Source organism: Trachurus japonicus, chromosome 1 (assembly GCF_045865225.1).
Source record: "Trachurus japonicus isolate A0001 chromosome 1, Traja_1.0".
NCBI lineage: Eukaryota > Metazoa > Chordata > Actinopteri > Carangiformes > Carangidae > Trachurus > Trachurus japonicus.
The window spans coordinates 24,041,956-24,066,151 of NC_140907.1; the positions used below are offsets into that span (position 1 = coordinate 24,041,956).

At 40.5% G+C, this 24,196-nt stretch overlaps 1 protein-coding gene across 7 annotated transcripts in view; it reads right to left on the bottom strand.

Annotated features, from left to right (window-relative positions):
- The window catches only part of inpp4b (inositol polyphosphate-4-phosphatase type II B), a 145,755-nt gene that overhangs the window by 67,460 nt on the left and 54,099 nt on the right, over positions 1-24,196 (bottom strand). For all 7 annotated transcript variants that reach the window (XM_085781515.1, XM_085781562.1, XM_085781551.1 and 4 more), the window contains one exon: positions 22,155-22,234. In XM_085781515.1, the coding sequence (XP_085637641.1) occupies positions 22,155-22,234 (80 nt within the window). The remainder of the gene's footprint in view (positions 1-22,154; positions 22,235-24,196) is intronic.

Genomic DNA, 24,196 nt, shown 5'->3' on the forward strand with positions numbered 1-24,196 from the left:
GGGAAGTTGATGAAGGTGAAGGAAGGAACATTTCGCATAACTGTTCAAACTGCGGTCTAATAAGCCAGGCTATGTGCTCTCACAGACATGAAATTGATACTAGAGTTTTCGTATGAGGGACCCCGACCAATCACTTTCCCAATCATGAAGCCATGATTAAGGAGCTGATAGAAAATCTATAGTATTGGCAGCAAGACAGATGCTGTCAAATGAAGAATAATGGTCCCTGGGCATTGTGCGAGCAAGTCTGATCACCTTAACAGACCCATCCCTAATGTGCTCAGTTCCACTCCAGCTGGAGAAAATATTGGATGCTGTGTGCCAGCTAGTGGTCTATAGAGACAGAGGAGGGGGAGAGGATGACACACCCCTGCCTGGGGAGGAGAAAATGCAAGCATGGTGATGGAAACAGAAAGGATGCGTTCAAGGCCAATCCATCTTGGTCGGATACGAGGAAGAAAATCTAATCGCACCCAAGGGAACAGAGGAAGGGGAAGAAGACGACGCTAAGCAGAGGTAGAGAGGGATGTGAGGGGATAGAGGAGAGGAGGACTGGGAGCATAAAGAGGAAGATGGGAGGGAGAAGCGTCTCTGTGGTGGGACACCGGGAGCTTCAGTTAACGCTTAATGTCTTACAGCAGCCCCCGAGCAGAGAGAATAACATTGGTTGGTTTATAAATCTAATCACTGTCCCTTGCCAGACACCTGTCTCCATGTTTACTCCTCTGCTCATCTTCCGCCGCCCCCCCCCCCTCGCCTCCCCCATTCCTCACCACGATCATCTCTCCCCCTCCTCTGTTTCACGTTGCAACAGAGTACCGAAGCACGGTGAAAGAAAGTCACCCTGACTTTGAAGAAACAGTGTGTACTGACAGTGGCCCACAAATAATGGAGGATATGGAGATTAACATGCATCACATTCAGTGTTGGTCCTTTCAAGACAAGGCTCAGGGGTTAGAGTGGCCCACTACTTCTCAGATTGCTCTGCCTCAATCCACTAATGAAACACTCCATGTAAAGACAGAGGAAACTCTTTCTAAAAATTGCACTGAGATAATTGATTTATGCCTTTGAGGGAGATATATTGTTATTGTTTTTAATTTGTGGCCAATAATAAACTCAGGAGCTCTTCAAATACAATCTTTATATATTGTCATCTGTTAGGAAAAGACAAGTAGAGACGATTCAATAAAGCTGTCACCACGCTGCTGCTTTGCTGTACAAAGTCTGTGTCCTGACAGAATATCTGCTCTGCAGTGACACACCTTTTTTTTTTGTTGGCAAACTACAGTCTTTAAGCATGCACACAAATTGACCTCAAATTAACTTTGAAGGTTTGGTGAGAGCAGTAGATAAAAAAGAAGCCTGTCTTCCTCTCCCCTCCCAGATCCCATCCTCCTCCATCTCTCGCTTTCCGTCTGTTAGAGCTGGCATGGAAACAAATCCGCAGACTGTTCTCTGCCTGCGAGCCAATCTTTTTTTAAATCTAATTGGCCCAGGATCTCTTTTATGACAACACTTAATCAGACGGCTTTGTTAAAGTGACAAAAATAATGTGCTTAAAATGTCTGCATTGAATTTGGCACAATTCAAAAAATATTATTTATTAGGAAAGTGACTAAACAGTTTTTTTTTTTTTTTTGAAAGCCTCTCTTGCAATTGACAAACACATCTTCCAGCATGGAAACATACAGTGCAATTAGTTCCAAATATCCAATCCGTACCCTGCTGGTGTAAGAGGCTTTTGACGTACAAGCCAGTATGTATACACAACACTATACAGCAAGTGCTCAATCCCTATTGTAAATTATTTGTACAATAAATAAAAGTCTCCTGGTTTGTTACATCCGACACACTTCTACTGACTATAAGAATAACTTGACTCTCTCTACGTATCTATGGAAACTGTACAGGTGTGTAAATTAATGATCCACAAAACAACACTTTATAATTAAGTTGGAAGGTATCCAACTTCCTACCAAGGTTCAGTGAAGTCGTGTAGTCTTCACTGCAGAAACGGCTATGTTATGCTTACTTAAGTCCTGAAGCTACGTGTAATTTTGTTCTGGAGACATAAACACACACCTGAGAGGATTAATCTGCCCAATAAACATTGACCACAATAATGTAGCTGTTTCAAACACAAAACGGCAGTGACACTCTGTCTGCACCTTATGAGAGTTTGCAATGAATTTAACAGTCTGTCACATTGCAGTTTGTTCTGCAAAATGGGAACCTTATCAACTTGGGCCACTCCTTCACAAAAATGTTTTCATAATTTGTCTTAAAAGTGGGAAAGAGAGTTACTAGAGAAGATTATTACAGGTTTAGCACCTTTGAGACAAATGAAATTCTCTCAGTTTGAAAAGTTTGAGTAAACTTATTCAGCCCACCACACAGTTAATAGTGTAAATGATGTCAGGGACTTATAGGGGCCATATCTTGGAGCACTGAGTTCTTCTCTCAGCTTTTAATTCAGTCTACATGTTTGAATACGTGTGTTTGAATACTTTTTAAAAAGCATTAAAGAAAAGCTTTATATGTACGTATATGTGTTATATATGTGACCTCTGCATCACCATGACTACATTTTTAATAATGTATGACATTACAGTACAACACAATCAACAATACGATAAATAGAGTGGAAGTGATAGAGGTGGGTGTGTAGATAAAAATTACACTGTGAAGAAAATATTGGAAAATGGACAAAGATGGACAACCAGTGGACTTAAAAGTGGCAGAGCAAATGCCCTGTTTCTGTTGCATTGTTGTCTGCTAAAAGAAAAAGAAAAAGATTTACAGTGATGCCAAGCAAAGGACAATTCAGACCTTTTCAAAGGTGTGAATTTAACAGCCTGTGGGTGAGGAAAGTTCATCAAAAAAAACTTCAAAGCAGCTATACTCCTGTGGTCGTCAGGCGCTTCTCTCTGTGGGAAACTTCAGACGAAAAACACCTGACAGACAGAGAAAAGAAGCAAAACAGCACTGGCTTTTCCCCTCACAATGACTTTAGTTTAAGCTGTAGGAAACTATAAACACACAGCAGGACCTGGAAAAACTGTTTTGGTTTATTGCTCCGGATTTTGCCCACAGAAGAATTGGCTCAGGAGCCTCCAGGACATTACCTGTGGAATGGGAGTGGTCGGTGAAAACTATAATTGCCAGGATCCAACACAGGCACAGACAATGCTACAGCCGTGAAGGGTAGCAGTGAAAGTGTAGATGGGATTCTTGACCTATATAAAGCTGGACGGGTGCGCTAAATATAGTGCTGGCTAGTTTTCACCGAGGACAGATGTTAGGACATGGGACTGTAATAATGTGGAATGCCAGCTCTCAAATTGACACTGCTGGTCTGGCTTTTCATTGCAGATGAATGACATTATCATGTGACTCAGCAGTAATTGTACATTTTGCAACTGAAGGACTGACTCAATCAATAAGACTACACTGCAGGCATTGTTCATAGAGCTGGCAATCACCAGGGGAATCTGTACTGAGCACACACTTGTCTGGACCGCTTGAAGTATATTCCCAAAGAAAAAGATGCCCCGGTTTCCTCTTGATGAAAGAGACTTCAACGAAAAAATATATATTCAGTCTCAATCTAAAATTAATGCAAAACACCCTGTGTATCTTGTATTCAAGTTCTATATAAGAAAAATATCTGGCTGGTACTTAATGAAATATTTTTCTCCGTGGCAGTGGCATGTTCAGAACTTTTTTACGCTTGAAAGGCCGAACAAGCATCAGATTTTCAATCAAAACAAGCTGATTTATCCAGAATAAACCAGTGTGATCAGTCTGTACAACATGCAAATTTATGCAGTGTAAAAAAAATCTGTTTGTCTGCTGCAATACATCTGTAATACGCAGAATAGGAGCTATGTCAGGGCAAGATGCATACTTGCACAAGATTTGTGAGTTTCGACACATCCTATTTGTTCCAGTTCCATCACACACACTACTGTGTTCTTGCATGAGGGGAACTGTCATCACACCACATTTACCTTTATGCCAGTGCTTAACCAGTGCCAGAAACAGTCTGATATAAGCTGTTTTCACAGAGGAAGCAAGGTGGAAAGAAATATCCAGAAGGGATGCGATTCCTTTACCCAGTGACATCACGACTGCATGGGACTCAAGAGTATTGGCAGCTGATTGTTATGTGCATTTCACAGGATTTCAACATAGTCCGAAGAGATGCGATCGGGAAGCAGCAGACTCAACAAAATTACTCAGAGAACTCAATTGGAAAATGTTCTTGCTCTACACTGATACACAAGCTGCTACTGTTTGGGAAAGAGTCAAGAACTTTGTAAACTGCATGCAGCAGCTAGTGTGTGTCAAGCTGAAGAGTGGAAAGCATAGACTTGCCAAGGTAAGTTAAATGTTTGGTTTACAGTAATTCAAAAAAATTCTTAATGTTTTGAAAAATAATAGCATATATTGAGGGTGTATTGTTTACTGTGGCATAATGTCACCTGGCATGGGAACAAGGTCTAAAAGTCAGTTGCAATAGACTTCAGTCTGCAGAACACAAGATGCGGTTTAGGTGAGACTCGGTCAGGAAACTGTTCTCACTCTTAGTGTCTGCTGACTAAACCACAGACCTATAGAAACCTATATAAGACTGTGAGAGGATTAACTTTATTTCACACTGAGGGGAAGGGGCCACACAACATAGCAACGGGTCATGGTGCTCGTGTGGGTAAGGGCTGACTGTGAGACTAGTGTGTGTGAAGCCAGTAGTACTCAGACTGGAAAGTTGGTTTGAATTCAAATACAATTTCCCCTCTGTCAGCCTGCTTTCAGCTACAAATATACTATATCTTGAATCTCAAGGTTTAGCAGAACTTAATCTATAAAATTTCATGTTCACCACTCATATCCATTTCCTTTAATAAAATCACGCACATTCAACCAAATCTCATAAGGTTCAGCGCTTCAAAGTGATACCTGTCATCTCCAATTTTATAGTAATATTTAACATTTCTCTGTTGGCTTATAATTGCAATTTTATCCACTGTAGTTTATTTGATCATACAAATTCATACTATTGTAGCTCCTCAACACAGACTTTCTACAGTACAGTAGATATTTTTTTCTATTACCCAGGTTACCTGTATAACATTCAAGGACAGCAAAATTACAGTTCTTTTTAAATATGAAATTGCCTGTTGGAGCTTTTTTGGACACTGAGTTTTGCACTAAAAAAACTTTGGATAAAATTTGTTTTATTGAACTTAGACTGCTGAAGTCTCATATTAGCTTTATTTTTGCTTTCTTGTGCATTTTGTCCTGCCTCACTTAAGTTGCTTTGGGACTGAATCTCTGGAGGTCGAGTCAGTACTGCTTTGAGAAAGACTGGGAAAAATGTGAACCAATCCGTGCATTGTGTGCCAAATTATTATTAACACAAGTAGCGAGTAAAAGGTAGAAACTAACACTTAGAGCCGTACAGAATTCACACACATTTTCTTCATCCTTCATCTGCTTCCATCACAGTACACAGATATACGTACATACATGCATATACTGTAGATACAGTATCTATATAAATACATATAGTGTCACAGTAGAGATGTGAGTGATTCCTACTCTCAATTGTGTGCATTCAGTTGTGTGTATAGTATATACATTTCTGACGATGAAGAATGCTGGCATACATTCAGTGTGAGGCCCTTGAAAAAAATGCAGATCAATGACAATTGAATGATGGTGGGTGGAGGCGACGGTTGAGTGCGAGAGGGCAGGTGGTGCAGGGACACAAAGCGTAGTCTGCGCCCAGATGCCGACCTTCGTCACCACTTACTCTATGAATACTACATTAATACTACATTATCAACACTTAGATGGTAGGGGGTCACACCGTGCTTGCTAGCACGCTGCACTGCAAAACATAAAATCCCCTCAAAAATCATTCTCACGCACGCATCGGATTCTGAAATAGTGCGGAGAAAAACGCTGAGGCTTTTCAAGTGTAATGACTCAGAAGGGAGAGAGTATGCCCCCACTGAGAGCCACCAAGTCTTCATAATTATTTCTCAACAAACTGTATAAAAGCTGACAAAACAGAGTCTCCTTTCATCTGTGTCAAGCAGATGGTTTTTGTCCTGTAATTGCTCTTGAAAAAGAAGCCAACCAACAGTATCTAGACTGCCAATGATTCTGACAAGCATACACTTACTGGAGGACGGTTTCTTTTTTTTTTTCCTTTTCTCACTTAAAGGTAGCAAGCACTGGCATGATGAAGCAATGGTGCAGAAATTAAATGTTAGTTCTTACAGGAATGGTTGTGGAAAATATTCTTATTTGCACTCTTACTGAGAGTTTGATGTGAGTTATGTATAACAGCATCTCTAAAGGTCGTGGTGGGTTATTTCTGCACACAGACTTGTTTAAGCCACGGCATAAGGGTGTCAGGGCCTGAGGCTGAGCTTATTGGCTACAGTTTCATGTTTATTGGAAGATGACAGACAGATGACAGGTATTTATCTTCTCATCTAATTAACTGATGGAAATGTGTGGATTTCCCAAAATACCAATCTGTTTATGAACATCATATAGTTTGGACCACACAATGGCCTGGTTTATCGAGAACAGTGTCTCTGTATCCATCATGGAAAGGTTGTGGTCATTTGCTGGTCACAAGATTGTGTTTATAAAAGAAAAAGTAACATCAGCTGGAAGAAGGAACAAACAACTGTTCATGCCGACTAAAACTTACATTCTTTCAGTCCTGCATTTCCAAACACACTTAGTCAGCTTGCCTTTTTGTTGCAGAAAGTGCCCTTAGACTATAATATATAAAATGTGTAGTTCTCCTTTGAAGTCTATTGAAACAACCAAGAAACCTGAGCATACTCCCTCATTCACTCAATAAAGCCTACTGCCTGATTTTTCACTGTTTACCTGCTCCTTAATACTAATGAACAGTGTACAGTGCTTCACTGTCTTCTCTAATTGAATTTTCCTACAATGAAATTTAGAGTACATCCTGACATCATGCATCTTATCTCTTGTCTAAAATCTAATCTCCCTTGTCTTTAGGTTGTTGCCGTCCACCTCTAACTGATTAGTCAACCGGCTGCTAAGACATATGACCTTAAAGAGCCAAACAGCACTTGCAAAACAGCACTTCGGGGGTTGATAAATTGCTTATGTAGGGCGTTTGATCAATATGTCCACCACTTGTGACCTAGATGACACATTCAGGGACATCTGCATTAGACAGCGATACAACTGCAACATATACATACAAATGGCACACACGCAAAACAAGATCGAAGAAAAAAGATGGGATAGGGAAGGAGAAAAAGCAGGGGAGCAATTCCCTGCTCTATGTGGCATGTGATTGTTTCTTGCTACATCATTACTAAACTGTTACCTGGAAAGCTGCAACGGGTGTGACAGGGTGATCTATGTCAGGGTCCTGGGGACCTAATGGGACTAAACCGTAAGGAATAGCAGGTTTCATTAACAACCTCAGGGGAGGAAGCACTAACAGACCTTTATCTGTGTCCCTCTATAGCTGTGATTAGAGACCGAAGGGGATGCTGCATGCAAACAACACTTATGTGAAAGCATGTGTGTGTGTGTTAGGTGAAGAAAGAAGAATGAGTGAGTGTGTGTGGCGGCTGCGCAAAAGCAGATGGAGTGTAAGAGCTTCAGTCGCTAGTGGTGATTGTATTGGCTCGTTGACATAGGTAGGCAGTAAATGATAGGTGTTCTTTGCTTCATTGACTCTTACTGGCGAAGGAATTGAATGGGGACGTGGTAGAAAGGCCATGGATCTGCGGGGAGTTTTAGGTGGCAATACAATACAAATACCCCGTGCACACCCACACTTTCCTTCACAGAAACACACATGCGTGCACACAGTAAGACAGATGGGAATGGGTGAGTGAATGTCTGCAGAGACGCAGTCAGGGATGTAGGTTAACACACTCAGCAGGGCCCATAATCCATAGGGACTCTCAAGGGATGAAGGTAAAGAAACAAAGACAGAATGGAGACAGCAGAGGGGTAGAGACTGTGTTTCTGAAGAATGCTAATGAGTAGGAAGCAAAGTGGAGCCTTGTCTTGGCATTCGCCTCTTCTCCAATCCTTAGCAATGCTGCATCTTTGCTGCCATACGGTAGCACTAATATAATGATCGACGCCAACACGCTGCAGATTTTATGCTCTCTTCATTGCCTCCCATTTACCCTTAGGATTGATTTAAAAATGTTATTTTTGACTAACAAGACATTGCACAATAAGGTCCCCACTTATGAATGTAATGGTGCCTCAAGCCTGGAACATGATGATGGCATAGAGCTGTATACGGGTCCATGACTATGTGCAATTTAAGTCTTGGTTTGACATCTTTGGTAAAAGCCTTTTACAAAATCTCAGAGAATTCAATACAGTATTTACCAAGTAGGGTGAAGTCGAGTAATTAACTTCCTGAAATTAAAAAGAAATAATAATCACAATCACAAAGTATGGTGCACTTACTTTAAAGAAAAAAAAATCATTAATTTATTTATTGGATTTTTGGGACTTGAAGCTGCTTTCATCATTTCTTCTTGATCAATAAAGGTAGCCTAGAAAGGGCAGTGAGTTGACCTTGAGTTGAGATTGTTTTGTGAAACTGGGATCAAGATTGAACTTTCACGGTCAGCAGGGAAAGGTGTAAAAACGGCTATTGAGCTTGCTGTAAATGGGATTATCTCCATGAAAAATGAGCAAAGACAATGCATCATAAAGTATTAAATAGAATTTCCCAAGACCAAGATCAGACGTTTCATATTTTCTCTTCCTTTTAGATTCTTTTATGGACTAAAGGAGCAAAGTTTACATTAGGGCCAGTCACATAATGGGCCAATTATAGTTGATTGATTTGGATTTGTTTGGTCAGACTGAGGTGGACCAACTCCACTTAGCCTTATATGGTGTGCTATGACTGGGATAATAAAATGTATCCAGGTTTCAGTACATAGAAAAGGCTCGGCTGATGCTGTCCCTGTTCTCCATCATTCATTTACCTCTCTGCAGAGTTTACAGTTTTTGTTTGTGTACTGTATGACCATGTAATTTTATTTGCCTCTCCTATGCAATCTGCAGTGCTAAGAACAACATGCTGCTATAAATGGATGTCCCTTTCTGTTTTGGTGGAGGGCCATGTGTTAATTCATATTCCTATGGGATTCGGGGAGTTGCTTAGCGGCACCTATTACGTGTATTGTGCATTATGGCTACTCAGCTGTTTTGCCTTTTCTGCTATCTGACTGTCAATGATAGAAACTGTTGTTGGTGGGAATGAGTCCACATATAGGCTTGTTTCATATTTTCGTCCTTCAGTGGCCTTTAAGACCTGTTCCCACCTTTAATAACATACTTGGCATGTAAACGATTAACAGTGATTCTCATCAGTAACTACTTCTTAATCTAAAAGGAAAGACTTTTAAAGTGGGTTAAAAAGGTGCAACATTGTCCAAAGTTTTGTTTCATGTTTCCCAGCTATACTGCAGCCTTCAACAGGGACATACTGTATAATAAAAGAGACATCAGTTGATGCTCCAAGGACAGGTGCTGCTACTTGAAAAGAAAAAAAAAAGAGTGTGTGCAGCCGAGTGAATACAATTGGGTGTAAAGTTTTGCTGGAAGGCTCACACCAAGATTACATTTTTGGTGGTCAAATGGTCAAAGTAAAATATACCACCATCTCTTAACAGTTTAATAGTTTACAACACTGAGCATGAACAGATTGTAGAAAAAGTATTATTATTATCCTCTCATAAAGGGCTACTGTATGTTTGCACACTCAGCTTGTCTCAGCCTGCTCTGGCCTCTGTTAATCAATTTACTTATCTACAGTAGTTACTATTTTAATACAAACTTGCTACTGTTGGTGGTGCTAGAGGAGAAGTCACGAGTTCAGCCTAACCAGGACTGAAATTATGAAATAATCATAATAATCTATGTTGAAATATAAACCATGTCTCAAGACAACAAAACCACCCCGTTTACTGTAGCTTCTGTTATTAGCAGTGTTAATGGCTAAATGGTCAAGTAATAGATACAGTTTAAACGTTTTCTGTTCGTTTTTAAGGAATATTTTCCGGTTGAAAGATCATGAAAGGTAAGTTAAAAAGTGTAAATGCTTGAAGTGTGTAGTAAGATGATTGAGATTATAACAACAGGTGAGTCTCAGGTTAAGTCTCCCCAAAGGACTCACTTTCAATAACCAATAAGAAAGGTCAGTAGTAACTCTTCTATCAAAACTCGCCTTTGAAATCAGGTTATGGCAGGCAGCTCAGAGCTCTCGTCTCCTTCCCAATGGATGAAAGGGATTTAAGAGCTGTGCTGATGCAGGCCATTCCTATAGACAAGGTAGGTATTCTGCATTCATTCTGCATAGTCTCCGTCTCAGGGCGTTAAAGAGACACAGCAATCGGGCTCTGCAAAGTTATGTCTCCCTGAAAAATGTATCATGGACCAGTATGGGACTGTGACCTTTAAGCAACAGAAGAGTGGATGTACGCTGTAACAATAAAATAACTGCTGTGCTTCTTCTTTTCTGGGAGACAAACACACTAGTGTACAGTAAGAAGAAGCCAAAACTTTAGTCAGAAAGAATAGCTCATGTCCTCATGGTGCACTATACTAACAGTGGCCTAAGGCAACAAGATAAATATTTGACCTTGACCTAAAATTAACGTAGTTTCAGTGTGGACTTTGCACAGACACAGTCGGCCCTCATTAGAAAAATGGGCTATCTAATGGAGGATTTGACCAGACTTGCACAAGTCCCTGTGTTGTGTGTTGTGTGCTTCTGTATGTGTGGGTGTGCATGTCCAAACATACCAGTGTCTGAGGCGGCAACAAATATATTCAGGCAACCCAACTTCTTTTGCTCAGATAAACGGTGTGAACAGACCCGATTGACCGTTTATGTAAATGTGGGTGAACAAAATAATGGGAATGTGCCCGTGCAGCACATCCCTGCAATGTAGCCAAACTCACAGTTTACTCCAAACAGTGTCAACATTACGAGTCAACATGAGCTTCTTGTTATGCTAATTGAAGATACATGTCACAGTGGATATGCCACATGCATGATTGGACAAACACAAGTAGAATAGAGTTCTGCTTGTTTATTGAGGTGCTCTAAACGGCAACGAGCTGGTGAGAAAACACATACAGGAAATGCAGCTTTTCCCAGTGGCTCCACTAGACTCTCAACCTATTCTAACTTTGATAGAGTTAATTATTAATGTACTGTTACTGCACTAATAAAGGCTGTGCTAAAACTCTGGGATCACCGAGATGTCAGTCAAGCTCTGTTTGTGCATGCCCACACAGTAGTGAGAGGAGGTCAGTCACCCATGTGGGTGAACTTTAAGTGTTTAGAGGATTTAAAAAATCAAGTTCAATAGAAAAAATCTAACATAAAAACAACTATTTGTGAGATGCAAATAACAGTTTCTAGAAAGCATGAAAGTTTAAATGTAGACCCCCAGTGGTCTTATAATCACCAGTAATTTTGGCTAATTAAACCTCTCCACAGGGTTGTATGGAGGTCTACAGAAGACACTTACCCAACATTTCTCCTGCTCTTATTGCACCTGTTGTTAAGCAGAAGAAAATGAAACTATTATTATCATTGAGTACATGGAGTCTGGTGACATCATTAATTAACTGGATATCTCTTCAGCTTTAGCAGCAGTGTAATCAGCCAGAATAAGTGAAAACACCTGGGTCGGAGTTTTTACAACAAACCTTGTCCGTCCCAGAAAACACACACAAAAAATGTCTTGGTAAAAAATCTGAACCCTGAAGTCACAACGGGCCAAAAAGCCGACTTGGAAAGGTTACTAGTACAGGTTTATCATAATTTAACATAAAAAAGCACAAAAAAGTATTTAGCCACCTTCACTTTCTTCACATATTGTTCTGTTACAGCCTTATGCTAAAATTGTCTCAATGACCATGTAAAAAAAAGTTTTTCTTTTCTTGCAAGGAAAACTGAAATATCCCACTGACATATATATTCAGACCCTTTTCTCAGTGCTTAGTTGAAGCACCTTTGGCAGCGATTACAGCCTCCAGTCTTCTTAAGTGTGACGCAAGAAGCTCTATACACCTGGATTTGGGGATTTTCTGCCATTCTTCTCTGCAGACTCTCTCAGGCTGTCAGGTTGGATGGGACAGTCGGAGGACAGACATCTTCTCTCCAGAGATGTCTGGTGAGGTTCAAGTCAGGGCTCTGGCCCTCAGGGACATACGCATTATTTTTTACTAAGCCACTCTTGTATTGTCTTGACTGTGTGCTCAGGGTCACTGCTCTATTGGAAGGTGAACCTTCGGTCCAGTCTGAAGTCCTGAGCACACAGGTTTTGATTAAGGATATTTCTTCACTTTAATCTGGGCAAATAAAAAAAAATGCATTTAATCTGTTCAGCTTTCCCTAAATCCTGACTACTTCCTGCTGAAAAACACCCCACTGCATCCTGCAACCACCAGGCTTCACCATTGAGTAGTGGCTACTGGGCAAGTGATGAGCAACATGTAAGTGGAAAAAAGTGAAGGGGTGTGAATACTTTCTGAATGCAACTTTCCATATTATTGATTCAATCAAACTCTAGCTCAGGGTTTGTGTATTTTATGTTGGTATATCTAGTCTAATTTGACTTTCTGTAACTAATACAATATCTATAGCTTCCAATTAAAGAGGTTAAGGAAATAAAGTAGCAACACATTACCAATGCAATGCACTGTGCAAGAATTACAAATATTTGAATATTTTAGCTATTATATGCCTACAAATGGACACTACACTGAATTATTGGGGTTGATATTAAACAGGGAGTCAGACAGGATATTATGCATGACCCTCACCTTCTCTGGTGCACATATTGGAGTAGGAGCAAAAGGAAAGATTGCATAGCTCTCTGTTACATTGCTCCAGCAGAGAGTTTGAATGATGGAAAACCAGAATTTAATCTCACTGCAAAAATGGAGGATGGCATACCAAAACAAAACAACACAAACCTTTGGGACCTGATTTTATACACCTACTCTCCCCCTCCCTCTTCCTCTCTCCATTTTGTCCTCATTATCATCCTCTCATCACTTAGACAAGGACTTGGCATGAGCTGTGCCCCTAGCATGCCTCAGCACCATGTCGGGCCAGATTTATTAAATCTCTCTCCTCCATCTTTGGCTCCTCACACCACATCTCATTTTCTCATCTCTTAGTTCGACCTATATGTGTTTTGTTGCAAGGAGATGAGCTATAGGAAGAGCCCGATGAATGATTGGCCTGGACCAGGTCTTACTGGAGCTTTATTGTTTAATATGGATGTTGAGTTAACTGCTCTATACTACTGTACGCTTGGGGTTGTCCCTGATGTTGCTGCTCAGTTTATTGGAATAGTAATTACTCATGGCAGGTAATTAAGGCAGCTTGTCAATGGAATATGTTCCTTTTTTCCACATTTTTCTCTCCAAGTTGCATTTTGATGCCATGGTGCGGCATTGGCCGAATTAGTTATTTTCATATTCTGCCCATGAGCCCTAATGCCTGGGGGATCTCACAGATTATGCAGAGGAACTGTGCGGAAAAGAAGCATTTTTAGTATTGAAGGGGGGGAAATGAGGAGGCCATATGTGCATTTATTTCTGCCCAAGTGAGTGCATTTTCTCCATCTTTTACATACATATGTAGTGTGTGTGTGGTTTTGTGTGTTCAGAATAATGTGTACATGTGCCGCAAATCTGCATGTGCACGTACTTGTATGTAATGTGTACATATGTGCACAGTTAAGCTTGTGTGCACGGTTTCATGAATACAAGGTAATGCGAGTTTAAACTCATTCCACCGACATTACATGCAATTTATTTGATGATTTCTCTCTCGTTCTCTCTCTCTCTCTCTCTCTTTCAACACACAAACTCGTTTCCAATATTCCCCACCATGTGCAAACTGCAGATAAAATGTTTTCCACCAGCCAAACACTCAAATGCGGTGGCCTTAAGTGTCCTTTAGTCTCCCCTAAGTGCCTTTGTACATATGTTCCTCTATTCACTGCAGCACTGATAACATGAAGGCACCATAAATAAAGACATTTAAATATTTAATAATTAACCTCCTTATTTCATTTCATTTCAAATGATCCACTGGTTCAAATTGAGCAGCTAATGACTACACAGTGAAAAATGTCGACATATGTGAGAGCGTGTGTGACTGCCACAAGGGACGGAAGAGGAATCGTTCCTCTGAGTGGTGTAATTAGCGATACAGCTTTACGTTTTGGTGCCATGCAGACAAAAACAATCCAGAGTTTGTCTTTAAATAGTGTTGGGCATTTTTGTGTCATGTCGTTTGCAATAAAGGGATCATTAATTTGGAATTCCCCACAGAGATGAAGAATAATGAAATACACACATGATCCTGTTTTTGTGACTTAGAGGGAACACTGTATTGTTGACTACACACAACTGACCACAAGCCTCACAATCACCTCAGTCTAACCCTAACCAAACTTCACCAACCAGAGCCGGGTGGGGATAAACTGTCATAAAAGTAATATGATGACAATATACAATAGAGACACACACAAAACCATACCTACAGCCACAACGACAAACACACACATGTTGCCCCAGGTCACTTTTGGAGACATTCCACACACTTGAATTCATTTCCTGAAGATGGCGGACATAGCTTTTGTCCTCAATTAACTGTCTGAAATTTGTGCCCAAAAATAGCAAACACACACAAACACACAGACACACACACAGACACAGACACTTTTCTTCAGCATAAATGGATCAGATAGTTGATCTTTAGACTTTTAGGTCAGACTCAAATTAAATCACTCAGAGGGGAGCCAGTGTAAGGGAGTGTAACTGTCTGTGGACAACTGTGAGATTTGGGACAGGGCAATAGTGCAGGCTCTAGGGTGGTAAAATGGTATTATTTTGATAGCAGGCTAAACTTTTACTGGTAGGACAGTAATGAGATGTTCTATCTGGAGCGGAGGCACTGGTCTGTGATAATGTAGCCTTGCCATGGTAAATCTCTTGACGCACACACGTGTGCACGCACTCACACATGCACACAAGTACAAGCATACAAAATTGTATCAAAATCAAATCTCAGACTGTGCTGTAGAACTGGGTCATAGGCTGCCTCTCCTACTGAGTGTATAAAGTTTTAGAGATAACAAGAGGTGAAAAAGGGAACTACAGTGTGAGAGACTGAGAGGGCAAAGGAATGAGTGCAGAGGGAGCAGCAGGGCTGAAATAGCAATATGAAGAGTGGAGAGTGTGCCATTAATTTGACACAACACAAACTTAAATCGTATACTCTTTATTGGCACCCGTGCACTCTTCTTTATATGGTGTGTGCACATTTTCACATCACCCATTTATGTGCCATTTATACAACACTATTCGCTGCTGCTGAGGTGGGGTGAGGGAGGCTGACTTTCCCTTTTTGGAGATAATAATCTTTCCTCCCATGTGTATACATAACATGCATTATTGAGAGACCTCTGTAGCACTGACATCTTTGCAGCTCCTGTAGCACACGGGTTATGTTCCTATTCTCAGGTCTCCATTTAAACCATGCTAGATTTAGAATGTGCATGTCTGCAAAGCGAGCCAAGCCCTACGCTGGAGGGACAAACAGGTACTTGCAAGTTATTCAGTTAAAAAAAAAAGTCCACCGAGCTTGTGGAGAGGCAGGATAAAAACTTGCAAATGTATGCAAATGGATTTCTCACATGAGTTTGAAATAAAATGCAACAAAATCCAGAACAAATGACATTTCATGAATAAACCAAAGGTAGACAGTTCACCGTTTAAATCACTTGTAACACTGCTTTCAGTGACTATAATACTTAAACATAAACCTAAGGACCATTAGTCAGCATGAGTCCTTGGTGAATAACGCAGGTCATACACTGTGTCTGCATTATATTTGCAATCGGCAGACAATTCAGAGCTCAGTTATGATAGTGATCAGTTCTTGCATCGTAAACAAAATCTTGAGGTTCAGTGTGGCTATGTGATGCATTACTCCGCTGAGATAGGGCAGCGTTTCTGAGGTGCTGTAGCTCCTTCATTCTGTGTGACTGATGGCCACAAGGGAACCAGGCAAGGAGTCCAACTCCATATAACACACAACCAGAGAGAGATTTACTACAGACTCTGTGCAGGTACCTTGGCAAAGCAGCATGGAGGTCAGTCTGTTTACAGGCCAATATTGTGACAGCATACTTAGTGTGGGGGAAGGGTACTAAAAAGTGAACATATTAAAACAGTATGTTTCATTATCAAACAATAATCGATGGTGGAAGGTGCACTAATATTTCCTGAAACTAAATATGAGTAAAGTCATGACATGTAATGTAGTGTCACAGATTATATCAGCTCCTCTCAGCTCTATCAAGCACTTAAGAATTTTTCGGCTGCTTTTCTGGTTTTAATACTTTATTGTGTCGGTTCAATCTCACTGCTCTCAACAATCTTGTTTCCAGCAATAGCAAGCAGCCTTTTTTTTTTTTGGAAAGAAGGCTCTCACAAACCAAGTGCACACACTACCCACTCCCATCACCAAACAGGTCTGGCTGCAACCATTACCATTCTGCTACCGAGGCAAAATGCTCTGGCTTGCCTGCATTTCTTTAAACCACAAACATCTTGGGTAATACTCTGCACAAGGATTCAACCCCTGCAATTGTGTTGGAGGAGAATTTGTTTTGGTGGTTGCACAAACAACGTAGAATATCTCAACTGTGTGATTGCACGATCTACAGTAAATCTAAAAAAAAAGAAAAAGACATCTTGACATTTTCAGCATGTAGGGGGCAACGTCTGACAGCAACATCAACATCAACTGTAACAAGCTGGGGAAGGGGAAAGGAGAGTATGCCGCCTTTAATAGGTGCCAAGCGCCTATAGAGCTTATACGCAGAGACCACTACATCCAGTGAGTCAGACCAGTGACGAGCTAGTGAACATGGTTGAATACTTAGCAGCTAGAGTCAGATGTCCTGCTTAGGTGGAGACCAAAGCAGAGCTAAAGGTGTAAACATTGGATTTTATTCAAATCAGGTGGACAGAGGCAAAGTCAAAGTGAACGCTAATGTTGCTCCATTTATCATATCTTTTAACTGTGCAAGAAGGAAGTTACATGATATGGTGATGTGAAAATGTTGTGTAAAGCCATTTTGTGCAAATATGAAGTGACCTTGAAAAAAGCATGTACTTATATAATCTTTTCTTAAAGGCTGCAGTATTTGCTGTAGTTGTGTGAGTTTATAGGTGTATAGGGCAAGAGACGACTGGATATACTGCTATGACATAAATATACTGTATCTTCAATACATCGGTGCACACATATGTAGCCATTCAGGCATACTGTATGCACACACCTGTACAAAGATGTACATGTCCTCACCATCATCATGGCCGCTATCTCAAACATGACCTCACGTGACACCGTGACCTTGGTTATCTTCTGCTCAGAGCACAGATCAAATCCTTTCACATAAAAATTCCTCTTATTCAGCTCCCAGCTTTCAATCTTGATTGAATTTGTTCCCATCTTTGCTAACAAATGCACAGAGACGGCAGCCTTTAAAAGACACTCAACATGTAGTTTTTGTGATTTCTTTGGACATATTTCGCAGGTGGTTTGCCATCAGGCAAACTGGATTTGTGCGCTGACCAAACATATCAATAATTCCCTTTAAATCAAATGTTTGCTCTTTGATTAAAAAAGGTTCAGACTTCAAAGAGGCAACCCAGTCCTCCCTTCTACCCTTTTTTTTTCGCTGTTGTAAGTTTGAGTCTGTGTTTTATAAAGGCCCTGGTGTCTGTGCTGTGTCTGTTTATATGCTGGTGAGCGTCTGGTGCACCTCAGTGTGCTTTTTGGTTGTGTGAGAGCTGCAGGAAGGCAAGATTTTCTCATCATCACTTCAATGGCTTCTGGTGCCCATAAAAGAAACAGATCTTCACAAGAACTGAGTCCATGTATCCACCACTCCCACTCATTCAACACGACACTGTCAGGAACCTTCAAAAAAGTGACCCAAATCAAACCAGTCGTGCCTTACAGGAAACAAAAACAATCCGTGACAAACATCCAAACCAGCCACACATGAAAGTGGGTGTGAGACCTGAGAGAGGAGCTGAAATGCAGAGTGAATTCAGGGAATAAGAAATGAGCTTTGAGGTGTTCAGCCCTGTAGCAGACTGAACTTTACTGAGGGGCCAAAGTGAAAGCAAAAAAATCACATACACACGCCGGTGCTGGTCAAATACCAATTTCCTCTCTACATATGCTCAGCACCAATGTAAATCTAGAGCTTATGAAGAGAAGTTGGTCAAAGTCATATTGGTTTTGAGATTCACTGAAGGGAATCAATCACTGCCTCATGGAGATAAAGTAGTCCCACTTTCCCTCTGCTGAGCGAAGTCAACTCAAATTAAGTGAAAGAGTGGGGATTAGAACATTGTATTAAAATGAAGCATCTGTTCCTTGGGGGGCAGAATGAGTTGCACCCCTGTCCATGTCAGTGCTGCTGCATCAAAGCTGCTTGGCCAGCAGAACTAACATGAACTGTGAATCATATAGGCTCAGGCACAGGTCAAACAGCCCAGAATGAATCATACATGCTCATGAAAAAAAAAGCTGCTCATCTTTGAAATGTTTTCTCACTGGATGAACCAACAAGCAGACAACAAATCGAATCAAGACAGTCTCCTCTGTGTGTCTGTATGTGTTACGCATGCTTCGCTGACTGGCAGTGCAACACGTTCAAGCTCCAACACGGCACTTAAAACAGCTCCTCGGGCTATAATAACAGAGTGTGAGTTTATATAAAGACTTTAAATATGTTACCGGTCATTATGGAGCACAGTGCAGGTGGTTCCCTCTGATCCTTTAAAATATACTACAGTATGCTTAGCTTGGATAATATTTCATTGTAAAACAGCTCCATATCATTGTATTACAGTAATGAGTAATGTGATTGCTTCTGTTGGCGAATCCCAGCTTTTCTATTCCTTCTTTTTTTTTTAACAATAAAAACCTCCAAAGCAGGGAATTACAGCCTTTTGACCCCTTGCACCAAAGCAATATCTATCTACTACTTGCAACTTCTAGTCATTGGTTGTAATATTTTATATTTTACTTTTGTGGGCCCGAAGAGGTTGGATTAAGCTGTATGAAAAGGAAGTACAGCAAGTTGGAATAAAATATATATTTTTTACCTCTTCTTATGAAATGATTGGGACAATGTGATTTATTCTTGATGAATAAAGTGTATATCTTCTCAATCTCTTCCAAACATATCATTGTGAATGTAAACCACAATTAACCTTTATAAAAAGGAATAAAAAGGCTTGATATACCCATTTTTATTTGTTTCTTTTTATGCTTCCCTATTCTATACTGTAAGTCATCTTGTACTGTATCTATGTAGGTGGAATAAAGTAATAGTGATCAAAATAATACAGCAAAAGCAACATCCAGATATTAAGGTAAACTTGACTTTCTTTCTTATATTAAGAAGCATTGTGGCAGCACTCTAAGTATCATGGGAGAACTTCATGTCATCCTCAGGAATAACAAATACAGAAAATGAAAATAAAAAATTAACCAGTAACACAACAGTGCAGTGTGACTACAGGGGAGTAAAATGACAACTGTGTGCACAACAACACCTGTGGAAATTGTTTGCATGCACTTACACATATGTGCAAACACGCAACGCAGGGGCTGTAACCTCTATTGTCACGGCAGCTCATATAGTCATTCATGCAAGATACAATTATACCATATGACCTGGGATCACCTACAGGAAATGAAAAGTATCACAAAAGAGAGCAAAAACAAAGGAGAAAAGAGAGAGGACTGCCAAAGGGGCATATTTTCACACACAACTATGAGTGCGAAGGAAAAAGGAAATTTGGTCTGACATACTAACGGGAGAGGCAGAGACAATTTCATTTTAACAGTTTACAGGTGGAGGAAGAATATTCTGACCACTGAATCAGAGCACTTGCTTAAAAAGCCATAGGGCATTTTGCATATTTAATGTTATTCTGACTGACAAAGGCAAATTCAAAAGCTTTAACCACATGGACATGAGGAAAAGGTTTGGAGCTATGGACCAAAGCAAGATCAAACACACACACACACGCAAATGCTCACTACTATCCACATTTACAGGATAGCCTATGATCTTGCAAATATAATGTAGTCATTGGTCTCCATGGAAAACCTTCACCCCTCTTTATGTAGCCTCGGCAACACGCCTCTTCAGTCGAGACCGCCACGTAGGATTACTGTGACCAAACTATCCCTTTGGGCTACAAGTACAGAAGAATATTTTGCCCTCTGTCCTGAATAGCTGCATGATACTCACTGATTCAGTCAGAAACGTTCTCATCACTATAATGACTAATACAACTGACCTGAGTATAATGTCTTTTGTTCAGGGCAGGTTTTAGTGTCCAAACAGAAGTCGTCTCATACTGGGCACAGCAGAGAAAAGGACTCCAGTGCTATGACAGTAAATGGAGCCATAACATAGGACTGATGTAGTTAGCAGTAGTAACAGTGATTTGTAACAGCAATGCGAATAGCTTTGTCTTACTGATCGACAGTCTCACCTCTTAGCACACCTGACATCAATGATAGGTGCACCTGCAATCACATCCACCAGTGATATCACAGGGTCGTATGTATATAAAAACAAAACTAGAATTAAATACCTTGTGGTTGTTTGCCAACTAGCCAATTTTTTAGGAAGTATATGGTTGTCTCCTTCTCTTCATGAGTCACTATGACCTTGACCTTTGACCACCAAAATCTTATCCTTGAGTCCAAATGAATAATTGTGCCAAATTTGAAAACATTCCCTCAAGGCATTAATGAGATATTGCATTCACAAAAATTGGATGGATGGGCTGTTTGTCGCTGGCAAAGAGAAATTGGCCACATTTAATAATGGCCATAATGGTCATTATTGAGATTTCTGAGGTCGACAGACGGCCTCCAGCCGTGGTCATCGTCAGTGTGGTTTAAATGAGAGACTCTTACTGTACTGTATGTGAACGCTTTGTGTACCTCCAGTGCGTAGGAGGTGATCGCCTGAGGTGGATGTCACTAATAACTTCACATGTCTGCCAACATCTGTGCCATTAGCTTAAGTTACAGTGAAATACATGCAGAGAAGACAGTCACTTAAGTATGCAACATTTTGAAAAAAAAAAATTAGCCGACACCCTGTGAATGTTTCAACACCTCATTATTGCTGTGTTAAATTTCTAAACCTACCTGTTAAATACTATTTCATGCCTGTCAAATTTGTTGCTGTTTGTTTCATAGACCTGCATCTTACATCTTAGCAACCATGTCAAGCACCTTGTGAGAAGTACACACCATTATTAATATTCAGGAACTTACTGTATTACCTTAATACAAAAGACAAAACCATTGGTCTCTGAGTTTATCCTTAGAGTCTTGTCTTTAAGCAAGTCTGTGAAATACGTTGCACATCTGGGGGTCAAACTTTTCCCTTTTCTGTGTTAGCTGATTCGTTTTCATCAAGCAATTACTGACTCAAAGCAGAGAGCACATTCTGCTCTACACAGCCCAAACCTTTAAAAATGTTTCTTTTTTCTCTGTATTGCACCACGATGGCCCAATTTTGGTTCCAAGTGTCCCCGAGTGTATTAAAATGGTCCTTGAAAATAAGAGAATGACACGCCCCCTTCTTTATACACAGACACAGGTGTTCTTTTTTATTCCTTTCATCTAATCAACTCTCAGAAAAGACATGTATTCCCAGCCCTATCTAGCATAACAAAACAAAAAGCCCATCAGAGAACTGTATTCTCACATGCTAACACAACATCCCTGATACAAACAACGCTGGCAGCTACTGCACCAATCCCGAAACTGCTGTTGCAACATCTGTGGATTGGTTTCTCTTCCCAACTCATCTCAGTTTGATGTTTAAGTTTGTCTGTCAGTTCTTGTGTGAAGAGATGTTATCTTTGGACTCTGAAGTCAGAATTTTATTTAGCCTGGAGCAACGCACCGAGCAATGAATAGAGTATGACAGAAACTACACACTTACCTGAGACTCAAGGTCAGTCGTTCATCTTTAGCCCTCAGCAGATCACCGACTGAAAATGTGGCACTACCCAGGAAACTGCTCTGTAGAGCAAGAAAGAGAGGACAAAGTATTTCACCATCAAGTTAAAAAAGAAATAAATGAATAGACTACTGAGCAAGTGTTTTCTTCTTTTCATCATACTGTAACATGGAGGTGTTAGAAAGAGCAACATGTGAGACATAATGTGCCAGCAATCACTTTAAGCCCTGTAATCTAAGCAAATATGTGTGATTTTGTTGACACAAGGCATGGGGACGTGCATCCACTCCCCCTTTCTGTCTCCTTTTCACCTTCTCCCTGCCCTGTCTCACTGCTCTGACAACATGTGTTTGCTGCAGGCATGATGTGAACAGGGGGTGTCAGCACACCAGAAGTGGGTCATGGAGAGAGAGGTAGGGGACAGGCCCATCAGTAAAGAAGAGAGATGATCCATGTTCATAGAAAACACACACACACACACACACACACACTCTCTCAAAGGCGGTGTTCAGATGCAAGCACATCCACACACACACACACATATATGTCCTGCACCTGGGAGTAACAGCATCAACGCGCTTGTGGGCTTGTGCTGTGGGAGGGGAGGGCTAAGACCGAGCCAAGGACAGAGGCTGCACCAAACAAAGCTAAAACAAAATGTTGGTAATTAACAAGCACAGAGGTGATTCCACATCCGTCATCTTACTGGAGAATTAAAGGTGTCAGCTACAAGTTTAATTCTTCCCTGCCAGTAGGTGTTGCACTCACACTCGCCCGCTCTCACTTCAACCTTGAATTGTACTGGTTGCCAGGTAACGCCTATAGGGAGCGGCTAGTAGCCGAAGCTACATCTAAGCTTACGCTAACCGTATTTAACGAGCAGCAGCTCTGGTGTTGACAGTGGATTGAAAACACATCTGAATCATTTCACACTAACTCACCTGCAGACAAACTCGACGAACCGGCAGCATCACACCTGCACCGGAAATGTTACAGTACTGGCTGATGGTGACCGTTAGTTTGCATTAGCACCATTTTCTCCACAGAGCTATCACGATCTGGCCTCATGTGACATCAACGTATGCTGTTGGCGCAAAGATCATTTCATGCCAATGTTGCCAATGTAACCAGGTGTAAATATTTATATATTTTGGACCCATCAAAATTTATGAAAACAATTATTTATATCCTACTATAAAAAACAATTCTGTAAAATTCATATTTTTATTCTGCACCCCTCTAGACGTTCTGTGGATGTACTGTATTATTTTTGAAAAATGATTTGTTTTGATGAAAAAGTTGTACCTGTAACCTTTAAGATCTTAATTAAAGTATCTGCCGCATGTTTCCACAAACTACTTTGAGATTCTGAGATGTTTAAGTTTTATTTCCTGTTCTTTCATCCACCAAATGTAAGTCTTTTTGTTGTATTTTTTCATGCTGACAGCAGTGCTGTTGAAGTGACAACACAAAGGTAAATTGTGGTCTTGCCCCACTCTGTTCCTGTGGACAGCTGTGAAAGGCGTTGCCTTTAGAGATAAAAACAGGATTGTCTGTTTTAAGCAATGCAAATGAGTTTCAGGTATTGTAAGCAAACACCAGTAAGGCTCCACATACTCTCCACCTTACAGAGAGGAAAGCACAAAGCCAGCCTGTGAAAATGGGATGAAACAGTACACCAGATCAGTATAGACCCAAGTATCAAATTGAGAATAGGATCAAAACTATAGCTGCAGTCAAGAACTCTACATTACAGGTGGATAACTTCAATTAATCAGTAATGAATCTATAAAAAAAAAGAAAAAAGGCTAATACAAAATATAATGAGCTTGATCTGTGTAATTTTTGGCACATTTGCTTTACAAATGCATATTAAATATTTTATCATTTATGAATCGTAACAAATTAAATGACATGAGAAACCCACATACACGTTTCTTCTCTGTGTCATTATCAAATTCACCAGCTCACAGAGCCGCCAGCTAATTCTTTTGTGTAACCGCTGCCGTTGACCGCATGTTATA